The following is a 14024-nucleotide window of genomic DNA, read 5'->3' as shown; positions in this document are numbered from 1 at the left end:
CTGGAATTTACAATGAGACCAGTGAGTCACATTCCTAAGACTCTAACAGGACTCTTCTGAAATATTTGCTCTTAAATAAGGTGAAAATTGAAGCAAGGTAAGGTCAGAGAGTTTGACAGTTAAGTGAAGAGACAAAAGGAAACAAACGAAAAGTAAAAGGTTGAAAGCAATGCAATTCAGGCCGAAGGAACAGCAAAAACCCTCCAATACTGTGTGTAGTACGACTTGCAAGGTAACCCCCCACTAGAGGCACACTTCTATTGGTAGCAGGGCTATTGTTCTTCATTGCCAGTGATGGCACCATGCGGGGGTTGCAGATCCTCAGGAAAGCTCCTTCATAGGGGACATTAATAACTGCTTTTTGCTTGGATAATTTTTTCCATTTCAATTTATATTAAACATACCCTCTATGATATTTGATTTTCTTCTGTTTATTTTAGTTATTTAATTACTTACTCGTGTTTTCCCCTGCTGTCATTGTTTGGTCATTGTAAAAAATGGTTTTTTGTGTGTTCGGTGTTGGGGTTGGCGTTGTTGCGACACTATAGCGTCTTTGGGTTACAATGCCATCTATTTTTTCAAAAAATTCTACTAGTTCCTCTATCACACAAGAATTCTTAGATTCTCATTAAATCCTGAGAAAAGGTGTTTACAGGAGACTCGTATCGGAGAAGGAGAAAGTTCTTGGTATTTGATTTCTTATGAATTCATCTAGGATTTCGTTTCATCCCGTGAACAACTCAAAAGCTTATTGATGATGCCATCTAAGCTTTGTAAGGTAATTCATAATACTATAATATTCCAATTCCAGATGTTTATTTTCCTTTTCCTTTAACAAATCGTAAATAATGTCCAAGAAATTATATCCTTATTTGTAGTGTTTAATTAAATGATTCTTTGTAATCTTTCAACCAGGTTGCTTTGGGAAAAAATGATTTATCCGTTGCTAATGAACAAGGTTCTGTATGGAGAAGGACATCAACGTACAAAGTTCACGAAAGCTATGATGATTCTCTCCTTCTGCATGACATAGCCATCGTCACCATTCCGGAACCTGTCACGTACTCTGATCTCATTCTTCCCATCTGCTTGCCGCCCGCTGACTTGAAAATTCAAGGTGGAGAGGAAAGTGTTGGTAAGGAAGACTGGACTTGTTGGTAAATCAAATATTTCAGGTATATCAGGCTTACGAGAGTGCAAATGAAGTAGGGACTATATTTATTATTGAATATGAGGACTACGTTTTCTTCTGTCGACGAGCAAAGTCCCAAAAACATGTTATAATGTTTTCCATAAGATTTAACGATAGACTTGACATGCATGTGACCAATAATGCGTTTTTTGACTAATCTATATCCGTGCCTTTGGATACTTACTTTTCTTGACTAATTTAAATGCTCTTCCATTTAAATTCGATCTGATTAACAAATTCTCAAATGACTGACAGCTGAGGATTCTAGTCAATGGTGCTCCTATTAATTAAGCCCGAATATGAAGCCTAGTTTTTGCCAAAGTCCAGTATGCAAATTATGTAACTTTTTGCACTTATTCTCTCACCCTTAAGGGATATGAGTTGACTGCTAGCCTTATTACAAATTAAAATTTGTCTATAAGTAATGTAACTTCTTTTGTCGAACTTGAACACAGTAAGACTGTAATACTACTTCTAACTTTCCTTTTTGCAACAGTAGGAAATATATCACATAATATCACCAGAAAACACGACAATATTCTGAACTGACTATCGTGAAGGTATATATGCAAGGATATGTCGAGATTCCTCGGCAAATACGTGAGAGGTTCCAAAGCCTAACTTTGTTAATACCTCATCGCAAGGCAGGTGGAGTCTGAACTTGACTCCAGTAAAGAATTGTTCTGAAGATAAGCAATAATATAATTCTGCCCGTATCAAACTAGACAGTGGCGGTGGAGTTCTAACAACTATGATAAAAACTACCCCTTCATCATTTTTTTAATGAAAGAATATCTGAATTATCTCATTTTTTAAACACTTACTGGTTTTACAAGAGCTTCTAAACACAGCCGTAATGTAGGCAGGAAACAGTCGGGAATTTACAGGCATCTTTATGGTAATTTTTATTTCCATGCCCTACTTCATCAAGAAATTTATGCACTGGAGTGGATTACGTATATGTGGTCTAAGGACTCCATTTTGACCAAAGATTTTTATTTCTAAAGTTAAGTATCGGCTCTTACATCTGAGTTTTGCTATCTTAAGAGATACCTCGTTTTTATTACATGGAATGTGTTATAATTCTGTCTAGAACATTAACTCTAAAGTTACATCTCTTGTTAACTGGTTCCTCTTCATCATCGTAACTGGGGTAACAGTACAGTTCTTTGTGCCGCTATTCATCGGGTCATCATATTATTTTCTTTATTCACACATGCACCCTGAGTTGTAAATATGAACCTACTACTGTAGCACAAAAATAATAAAATCTGACATACGAATAATGTCGCTGCAGATTCTATAATAATGGAAAAAATATTTTCAGTAAGAAAGATGGGTGCAAAAGAAACCCAAATTTCGATAAATCGCATGAAAATCATAATTTTTAACCTTTCAGCTATCGGATGGGGAGCAACCTCTTACGGAGGTCAAGAAGCTTTGGTCCTTCAAGAAGTAAACCTGACAGTACAGTCTAACAGCCAGTGTCAGTCAGACTGGAGGAAAAAGTTCGGTGACTTATATTTTGAAATTTTCGACAGCCAATTATGCACTAAGAACGCTGGTAAAGACACTTGCAGTGGTGATTCTGGAGGACCTCTTTTGTACAAGGTACACTAGCATATATCACTGTTATATTATGTAGTACGTGTGTAACACCCAGTAAAACAGTATATAATATATACAAGCCCACAACATATATCTGAGTATACTCGATCCAAATTGGCTAGTCTATCTCTTCTGGCTTCACTAATCCCATTAAAGAATTTCCATCATCCTTCAACTATCTTCCCCAAATATCTTTCGGAATTTGATGGTCATGTGATTCGAATTCGGCCAATTCTGTCATAAGGCAAGATATACCCTTAGAATTCCTATTTTGCATATACAGTAATCAAACCACCCTTTCTTTCTTAATATATATATATATATATATATATATATATATATATATATATATATATATATATATATATATATATATATATATATATATATATATATATATATATACACACACATACACACATATATATATATATATATATATATATATATATATATATATATATATATATATATATATATATATATATATATAGAGAGAGAGAGAGAGAGAGAGAGAGAGAAAGGCATCTAGCCAGTTGTAAAATGGTCAGCAAGTACAATTTTTAAACAAGAATCGACTTTGAATTACAAGGTGGGAGGTCGTTGCTTTCTATGTCAAAATTTCAATGTTTACGATTATCTAACCATTAAACGATCTGTCAATCTGTAAAACTGGGAGCACAGCCTTCGTCCACTGTTATAACTTTGTGTAAAACTATTTCTTCCTTAAATGTGAACTGTGTTTTTCGTTATAGACGACCCTACAATTTGGAGGGCAATTATGCATCCACAATGGGCACCGGGCCACAAACTTTAAAGGATAGAATATAATGTTCAAATAAAGTTTCCAAAGAAATCAAACTGATTTCAACTTCTTTTAATTTTATGTTCTCGTTTATGCATTAATTGCTGTATGACAATTACTCAGTTACAATATTAAATATGCTGCTCAAATTCATTACGTCTATGTACCCCGTTTCATAAAAAACTGGAAATGTATATAGTGAATAATCATTTGATTTCTTAAGAGAAACTCAATTATTGATAAGGAATCCAACAATTTTGTTAAGCCGAATGTGATTTCATTATCAAGTCTGTGCACTTACACCTATTTTTCAGCCTGGACCAGGCAATCTGTTGGTAGTAAATTTATATAATATATATATATATATGTATATATAAATTCATATATATATATATATATATATATATATATATATATATATATATATATATATATATATATATATATATATATATGACTGTGAAATGTTTTCTGTTAAAACAGAATTCCGTCTAATATAAGGAGTCCATAAAAATTCCAAAATGTAGAAAGTTAATACTATATTTCAGAGACCAACTGTCTCTCTCTTCAGGCAACAATGAATGTGAAGAGTTACAGAAAAGCGGTATTTGTACCAATGGGTCCATAGGTCAGCTGTTATGTCACTCCAGTTGACAATTTCTCTTTAATCTTCTTAACTGCTGGTTGAAGGAAGATTTTATCTATAATATCTGAGTCCCAGGCTACTTCTGAGAGATTCATCGTATTTCTTTGTTTAATCAAAGCTGATTCTGTCATCTGGCTTTTAAACCGGCAATTGCTGCTATAATTATACGTGACAAATTCCACTTTATTCTGTGATTATGGTTATTTATATGGTTAAAAATAGCTGAGCCCAGTTGGCCATACCTAACTGAACGTTTATGTTGTATTAATCTCCTGGGGAGATTAAAAAAACCGATATAAGATTGGTCACAGTTAAGGCAAGGGATTTCGTATACTTCTATGTCTTTGGGGACTGGCTTTTGTTGGACATTAATCAGGGATTTGGCTAAGGCATTTGGGTAGGTAAAAGCAAAAGGGCTAGAGTTTCCAAGTGTCTGTGTCAACGTCTTAATCTTGTCCAGGTGTGGGATTTTTATTTTATTGTTGGGCGTCTCTCTAGTCGTGTTTTGAGGGGGAGGGTAGCTTTGTGGATCACTTTCTCAATTATATGGTCAGGGTACTTTAAGGATGACTGCTGCTTACGAACTAGTTCAATTTCCTTTTCTAAGAAATCCGGAGAGCAAATCCATAAGACTCTTAGGAATAAATTGCTGGCTACGCCAATCTTGATAAAAATATCATGATAAATAAAATAGTGAGTGTATGAAAGTCAAAATGTTGGTTTTCTGTATATGGTTAATTCGTATTCTGTCCTGTCTCTAATTATTGAAACGTCCATAAAAAGAATTTTGTTGTCTGTTTCCCATTCAACTTTAAATTTAATGCTGGGCGCTTCTGCATTTAATTTTGAAAAAAAATTCATTGAAATTGCGCCACATATTACCCCAAAATGTTAGGATATCATCTACATATCTCATCCACAGCATGTCTTTAGGTTTTATTACATTTATTATTATAGTTTCAAAATACTCCATGCATAGATTGGCTAAGACAGGACTTAAAGGGCTGCCCATGCTGTATCCGAAGTTTTGTTTATAGAATGACTCCCCAAATGAAAAGACGTTATTTGATACACATAATTCAACTAACTTTATTATTTTGTCTGGGACTAGAGGGAAATGATCTGAATAGGGTGCTAATTTTTCTCTCAAAAACTGTAAAGCATCCTGTACTGGCACTTTTGTGAATAGGGAATCTACAGTACATCTAAGCTTAAAACTTTTATGTTGTGCAGTGGTATACGTGCTTCTTTGAATTTGTGACAGAAATCTTCAGAATGTTTAATGTGACTGGGATAAAATGTGCCTAAGATACGGGGGGAGGGGAATAGAGGCCGGCTAACCACTTGGAAATTTTATAATTGAAAGCTCCGGAGCATGAGATAATAAGTCTGAATAGATTATCTTTATGAGTTTTGGGAAGGCCATACAAAAAGGCAGTTTTGGGTTAATGACTTTAAATTTCTCCGGTATTTCAATGCTCTTTTTGTCTTTGCCAATTAACCTTACCTTTCTAAAAAAAATTCTATGGGGACGTTTTGGAGGGATTTTTCGTTAATTTGTCATTAGTGTTTGTGTCACAAAGGAGTTGGTTGATTTTGTCGAGATGAAAGTCTTCGTCCATGATCACGATTTTGTCGTCTTTGTCGGATCTACTTATTACAACAAAACCGTGATCTTGGACAAAGACTTTTACGTCGACAAAATGAACCAACTCCTAGTGACACAAACACTTATGACAAATTAAAGAAAAATCCCTCCAAAACGTCCCCACAGATTTTTTTTTTTTTTTTTTTAGAAAAGTAAGATTAATTGTCAAAGAAAAAAAGAACATTGAACTACTGGAGAAATTTAAAGTCATTAACCCAAAACTACCTTACTTTTATGGCCTTTCCAAAACTCATAAAGATAATCTTCCATTCAGACCTATATCTCATGTCCCGGAGCTTTCATTTATAACATTTCTAAGTAGTTAGCAGGCCTCCTTTCCCTCCCCTTTCTTAGGCACATTTTATCCCAGTCACATAAAACATTCTGAAGATTTCTGTCACAAATTCAAAGAAGCACATATACCACTTCACATCATAAAAGTTTTAAGCTTAGATGTAGGTTCCCTATTCACAAAAGTACCAATGCATGAAGTTCTACAGTTTTTGAGAGAAAAATTAGCACCCTATTCAGATCATTTCCCTCTGGCCCTAGATAAAATAATAAAGTTAGTTTAATTTTGTGTATCAAATAACGTATTTTCATTCGGGGAGTCATTCTATAGGCAAAAATTCGGGTGCAGCATGGGCAGCCCTTCAAGTCCTGTTTTAGCCAATCTATACATGGAATATTTTGAAACTATAATAATAAATGCAATAAAACCTAAAGACATGCTGTGGATGAGATGTGTAGATGATATCCTAACATTTTGGGATAATATGTGGGGCAATTTCAATGAATTTCTTTAAAAATTAAATGCATTAGTACCTAGCATTAAATCTAAAGTTGAATGAGAAACAGACAACAAAATTCCTTTTCTCGACGCTTTAATAATTAGAGACAGGACAGAATACAAATTTACCATATACAGAAAACCAACATTTTTACTTTCATACATTCACTATTTTAGTTATCATGACATTTCTATCAAGATTGGCGTAGCCAGCAATTTATTCCTAAGAGCCTTACGGATTTGCTCTCCGGATTTCCTAGAAAAGGAAATTCAACTATATGTAAGCAGCAGTCATCTTTAAAGTACCCTGACCATATAATTGAGAAAGCAATCCGCAAAGCTAACATAATCTTCTACCTTCCCCCTTAAAACACGACTAGAGAGACGCCCAGCAACAAAATAAAAATCCCACACCTGGACAAGATTAACACGTTGACACAGACACTTGGAAGCTCTAACCCTTTTGTTTTTACCCACCTAAATACCTTAGCCAAATCCCTGGTTAACGTCCAACAACAGCCAGTCCCCAAAGACGTAGGAGTATATCCCTCGCCTCGACTTTGACCAATCTTACATCGGTTTTACAGGTAAATCACTCCCCAGATATTAATACAACATAAATATTCAGTTAGGTATGGCCAACTGAGCTCAGCTATTTTTAACCACATAAGTAACCGTAATCACAGAATAAACTGGAATTTGTCACGTATAATTTACAGCAGCAATTGTCGGTTCAAAAGTCAGATGGTGGAATCAGCTTTGATTAAACAAAGAAATACGATGAACGTCTCAAAATGAACCTGGGACTCAGATATTATAGATAAAATATTCCTTCAACCAGCAATTAAGAAGATTAAAGAGAAATTGTCAACTGGAGTGGCATAACGATTGACCTATAGGCCTCTTGGTATAAATACCGCTTTTCTATAACTCTTCTCTTTTATTACTTGCCTGAAGAGAGACAGTTGGTCTCTGAAATATAACATTAACTTTCTGGCGCTTTTATGGGCTCCTTATATTAGATATAATATACCGTATATAAAGTTAAGTATACCTTAGTTTAACCAGACCACTGAGTTGATTAACAGCTATGGCTGGCCCGAAGGATTAGATTTATTTTACGTTGCTAAGAACCAATTGGTTACCTAGCAACAGGACCTACAGCTTATTGTGGAATCCGAACCACATTATAACGAGAAATGAATTTCTATTACCAGAAGTAAATTTCTCTAATTCTTCATTGGCCGGTCGGAGAATCGAACGCGGGCCCAGTAGAGTGCTAGCCGAGAACGATACCAACCCTTCCAATGAGGAACTATAATATATATATATATATATATATATATATATATATATATATATATATATATATATATACACTGTATATATTATATATATATATATATATATATATATATATATATATATATAATATATATATATTTATATATATATATATATATATATATATATATATATATATATATATATATATATATATATATATATATATATATATATATATATATAGAGTATATATGGAGAGAGAGAGAGAGAGAGAGAGAGAGAGAGAGAGAGAGAGAGAGAGAGAGAGAGAGAGATAACATTGCTATACATATGTAAATATTGACAGCTTGTGGAGATATCTTCAGAGCACCTGCTATCAAATGCAAAGACTGATGTACTGATTCAACAGCGAATTTCAGGTGTAAGAAAGGAAGTAGATGGGCACATGCGTGGGAATGAAAGCAAGTGTTCTGAATTCCGCATCACGCCCTTTCGAAAACCACACGCACAGACACAGTAACTCGTACATCATTCTAGGCCTCAAATAATAACTTTTGATTATGAATGCGTGATACCATATGTTTATTTAGGTACCACGTGACATTATTTTGTCTTTCACAGGTGAACGGCACATGGACGCTAATTGGGATTACGTCATTTGGGTACAGGTGTGCTGATCCAGACGTTGGTGGTGTATATACCAGGGTGAGCAAATACATCAACTGGATCAAAACAAACACTCAATAAACATCCGGCTTAGAAGTCGAAAGAATGACTGATTTACATGGATGACAAAGGAAAGCACAATAAAGAAATACTATACTTTATAACATATAATAGAATGAAACAAAGGCAAATGACTGTTAGCTGTTTATTAGTATTATGGAATAAGTTGACTACCCCGAATTTCGTTAATGTCAAAATAACAGTATTTTAAGCACATTAACTCTAAACTTAAAAACCACAAAATGTAGACATATCTAGAGAAAGCCCCTGCTGCTGATTCGGAAACTGCTAAAACAAGAAGGAAAGCTGGAGAGAGAGAGAGAGAGAGAGAGAGAGAGAGAGAGAGAGAGAGAGAGAGAGAGAGAGAGAGAGACAACATATTTCTTTTTATTCTCTGTTTTCACTTTAAACCCGCAAACTTCACAGCATGGGTGAGGAGAGCCTGGCAATACAAAAGACCTTGACAATGATGGGCTTTCTATGTTCAAAATGGCATATTTACGAAATAAGTGGAACCAAAATATGTTGTTAATTATGATTCTCAATTACGGATGGCCTATCACACAATCTGAAGGATAGCACTGACAGAATAATGCTCACATGTATCCGCAAATGACTGCTTTTCCATACTTGTGACTAACAGCAACTCGCAAACATTATAACGAAGTTATTATTACTTAATAAGGGGTACTGTTTCATACTCACCTGTTAAAGCACTTTATTCAGAATTCTTTTTCAACGGGTTTTCGGCGGGAGCTTAGAGAAAAACTTAATAATACAGGGTTTTCAGTTACACTGTACAATAATTCCACTTTGAATAAGATAAACCACATCAAAACTTACTCGCAACACAGAAGAATCTAATGTAATAAATATCTGACGTCCTAATAATGTAGGGACAAAATACATCACGGTAGAACCAGCAATATTTACCATAGCGTTTTTTTTTTTTCTGACCTTTAGAGTATGGTGAATCTTACATCATGTAGTTATTGAGAAATCTAGTCTTATAACAGTATCATTATTAATATTGTTATTATAAACACTAAGCCCATTATCGAGACAAGAATCCAATTCCTAATTTATGAGAGTGGGTCATTCATCTTTATTTACTGCCGAAATGGAGCGTTCAACCGTTTACTCTTTAGCAACAGTAAGAATTAATATCAAGAAGTAAGGTTCTATTCTTTTCAACTAAAGATCAAAAGGAATTTTGTGTAGGTTCACCAAATATAACACTCACTTGCCTTTCCCTCACATTCCCTTTGCTGAAATCAGCAAGGTCCAATTTGTCACACTATCTTTAAATATTCCATCCATTATATCTCATACCCGTGATGTTCATTATTCATCTGAAGAATAGCAAAAGATACGTTGCCATACATACTTAGTATTATCTCATAATTCACAACTGCTTTTTCAGAAGAAAGAATCAGTGTTTATTTATAAATAAATCAGTTCATCTAATTAAAGAAACCTTTTGGTCCAACAAGCGATGCCAGAGGAAATAAAGGTTCATATTCAAATGCCAATTTTATTACCAACAGAATTATTATTGTCGTACAGATATTAAAGTAAAGTTCACTAATCAAGAAATGTATACTTCTACCCGGAACACATGAAATAAAAAATGTTAACAATGTAAATTCAGCTTTGTAGATGGGTTCATCTTGCCCGTTATTTTGCTGTCATGATGTGGTATATTACTTCAAATACATCTCGCCTAATGACTTCCACTAGCAGATGAAAACTATTTGAAATTCAGTCTGTCTCTTTCTGGTGCCTTAACAGTTCTAGTGCATTTATTCTCTTCATAATCATTAAAAATCAAATGACAAAATACGAGAGCAGGTAGTTAATCTACCGTATTTTTAACCTTGATATCTAAAATAAAAAGCTTCCCCCTACATTTGGTAACATTATATCCATTGATTGACCGGTTTTGTAAACAGATCTGCCATCGTAACTGCCAAGGTTATCGATGCAGAACACAATAAACTAATTATGATTTGCATAAGATACCACACTCAGTGACTTAAAAACCCTACTTACCATACGGGCATGCTTATAAATGCACTCAACTTACTTTTATGCAATTTTATATATAAACTTGATTAAAAACCTCATGTAATACGAAACAAAATTACATTTTGAACTATAAAGAGAGAATAAATCCCCTCCTCATCGCCGAAAACGCAAGCAAGTGCTTCACCTTCAAGGGTCCCAGGTATTTAATTGGAAGGTAGCTTTTTCATGAGGGTGTGTCCAGTTCTTCAGTGGTGCATGGCAGTTTCCATCTTTTGAGGCACCTTACTGTATCTTCGTGTCAAGAATAAATTTTTGGTCAATATAAAGGCGAAAAGAAATGTCTTTAATGACCCGATCATTTTTACAATACTATATGAAAATCGAAGTGCGAGGCTAAAACAAAACATTTTAATGATCTCTCCAAACATAATTTCTAAGGCACTGTGGTTTCAAAACAAGTCTCGCATAAGGAAGGAGACGGAAGGAGACTGAAGGAAGTTCTAAATTCCAGTGGTACCGTTCTATCAAACATTAAACTTATCAACTACCTTAGCAAGCTTCCAGAAGTTCATAAATTTCACGGAAGAAGAACAACCGATCTATGGATGGTAAAGTAAAATGAAATACATGAATACAAACATACATGCACACTTAGTCAACTTCGCGTAAGGTAAGTAAACAAAGCACCGTTGCCATAAATAATGATATATCCATCAATACATAAACCATGTTCTGTATCGAATATTCCCGTTATAAATACGCAATACCTCCAGTGATTACCAAGGCATCACCCATCTCCACAAAGTCTTACTAGAGCTATTCGAAAATGTTATGGAACTTGCAGAGAAATGTTAAATGATTATAATTATTATCCAACTTACTTTTTTCCACAGTATTCACAAACGTCTCAAGCAAGTTAAGCCGTTATCTAGTAAATTCAACCCCGTAAATTGTACATTCTGATTTACATATTAATCATGAAACAAAAAACTTTTCACTTCGCGGATTTTGTAAAGTTATAACAAGAAAATTTTAGGATTAAATATAGATGTTGACTTGGGTTTGAAGGGAAATTCCAGTGTCCTTGAGCATGATCCTCCCAAGGGCTTGGTAAGTTTCCCTGTAAAGGTTTGGCGGTCCTGCGGCTTACTGAGACAAAAAAAAAAAAAGTACGCGGATTCTGGCATCCTGGTACAGCAATAGTGTTTAAAATCAATAGGCCACGGGCCTGTCAAGTATTCTTAGGATACAGAAGCTCCTAATTATGCCAGTTCTTTAGTTACATTATTAATGTGACGATACATGGATCCTGACTCATCAAATTACAGGCGTTAAGTCCACATTATGCTAAGGAAGAGAGAGAGAGAGAGAGAGAGAGAGAGAGAGAGAGAGAGAGAGAGAGAGAGAGAGCGCTTCTACTGCACTACAACCCTTCACCCGGATTTCGGAGGAGAGAGAGAGAGAGAGAGAGAGAGGAGAGAGAGAGAGAGAGAGAGAGAGAGAGAGACTCCACCCATTCTTACCCGAAAACCTCTAGTCATGTAGGATCTATTAGTGCAACATCACCTTAGAATTTCAAATTGATCGTCTTTATTCTCTACATTACAGTATCCTTTTGATTATAACTTTACCCTAGCGATAGTTATTGGGCTACAGTATAAATAATTGTGACCAGAGAGAAAGTATTAGGATATATATATATATATATATATATATATATATATATATATATATATATATATATATATATATATATATATATATATATATATATATATATGCGTATCGAATATTAGTTTTCTGCAAATCGTATCTACTGTAGTTTACGGATGACTGTAAGAACCTTTAATCAAACTGTATTGCACATTTTCGTCTACGGATATCAACGAGCGCATCAGGAATGCCAGGAAATGAATTCTTTCATAAGGCATCTCCGATGAAACACGGCAGGTTAGTTGTGACGTCAGTTTTCAACCTCAAATCACTAATTCTCCCAAGAGGAATGTCTTACTAAAATGTAGATAGGAAGCGGGAATGTCCTCGACTAAAACTGGTAGTAATTATTACTCCCCTACAGATACCTAAAAACTGCCACCCGACAACCTTCCGCGGTTTCCTAAGAACTACTCCTTCCCTGTTGAAAGGTACGGTAAGGGTATTTCTAATTCATTCATGAGAATTACGCCTGTTTGTACTGGTCTTGAAGTTCAACGCTGTCACTTGAGTAAGATAAACGATGGTTAAACCCAACAAGAAGCTAAGGTTCATTTAAGTTCGGGTGCAACCCCATGGCTATAGGGAAAGGGCACCTCACATGGCCGGAGGGTTCACCCACCACACACATCCTCCTGGCCTTCACTAACCCCGAATCTTATCTTCAGGATTCTTAACATCTCTGGATTACCAAACCACAGCATCTACCCACAAACATACTCACACATCTCTTAACCAACACACACACATCACACACTCACAAATACACACACACACACACACACACACACCTCCTAGCTATCACGAACACACATACGCGCATACACACCTTTTCGCCGTCACTAACATACAAACGCACACAGTAAGAGGGAGCCGCCGGCAGCTCCGAGTCTCGCCGGTCCCGCCTAACCCACAGCCAAGACCCAAGGGCCCCTCGAGTTGCCCAGTGACACTGCTCAGCTGCTAGTGGATGGAAGAAGGAACTTAGCTCGACGCTGGAGTTTGTGGATATGGCATAGTGTGTGGTGTGAAGCATTTTGCGCGACAGGGCATTTCATGTACCATTGTAAACCAGGTGCATACGGCTGTCTGATTGACCGAGTGGAGAACCAATTTTGAAATCAACACAAGGAAACTGAGGGACACATTTTGATGTTTGAATCTCATTTTCGGCGGTGATTATCTGACACCTCAAGAAACGGTAACTGTATAAAAGAAGGTGACATTAAGTAACAGTTTTATGGCAGGGAAAACGAAAGGAGCACGAATTTTGAACTGACGCATACCTTCGTCGTTGGAAGAGTTGCGTAAGGCGGAACCGTCAAGACAGCCAACGTTTACACGTCCGTTTCTCAGGTAAGTGTAACCCACACACCACGTGACGTTACTCTTGGCAGGAATGGAATGTTTGAAGTGTTGTGGGCCATGCAGATCATCCAAAAACCGGTTGTGATTTTATTGATAAACTAAAACACAGGACATGCGAAGTTGGGTTTTCCTGAATAATTAAAAGGGTGAGTAAATTTAATGATGATTTTAACTAAGGATTTTCTCGCCATTATTTCCTTCGCCTGTAGATCT

At 35.6% G+C, this 14024-nt stretch overlaps 3 protein-coding genes across 3 annotated transcripts in view; 2 read left to right on the top strand and 1 right to left on the bottom strand.

The window, feature by feature from the left end:
• The window catches only part of LOC136828515 (trypsin-1-like), a 31752-nt gene extending 21524 nt beyond the window's left edge, over window positions 1-10228 (top strand). Inside the window, exons 6-8 of the mRNA XM_067086548.1 lie at window positions 916-1135; window positions 2592-2803; window positions 8598-10228. Coding sequence (XP_066942649.1) covers window positions 916-1135; window positions 2592-2803; window positions 8598-8723 — 558 coding nt within the window. The 3' untranslated portion in view covers window positions 8724-10228. The remainder of the gene's footprint in view (window positions 1-915; window positions 1136-2591; window positions 2804-8597) is intronic.
• The window catches only part of LOC136828663 (uncharacterized), an 85315-nt gene that overhangs the window by 41066 nt on the left and 30225 nt on the right, over window positions 1-14024 (bottom strand). The gene's annotated exons all lie outside the window — the stretch shown is intronic.
• The window catches only part of LOC136828662 (polyunsaturated fatty acid 5-lipoxygenase-like), a 131498-nt gene continuing 130758 nt past the window's right edge, over window positions 13285-14024 (top strand). The window contains exon 1 of the mRNA XM_067086721.1: window positions 13285-13799. The gene's annotated coding sequence lies outside the window, so the exon portion shown is untranslated. The remainder of the gene's footprint in view (window positions 13800-14024) is intronic.

Source organism: Macrobrachium rosenbergii, chromosome 43, assembly GCF_040412425.1.
Source record: "Macrobrachium rosenbergii isolate ZJJX-2024 chromosome 43, ASM4041242v1, whole genome shotgun sequence".
Taxonomy (NCBI): Eukaryota; Metazoa; Arthropoda; class Malacostraca; order Decapoda; family Palaemonidae; genus Macrobrachium; species Macrobrachium rosenbergii.
This window is presented reverse-complemented; position numbering and strand designations above follow the sequence as displayed.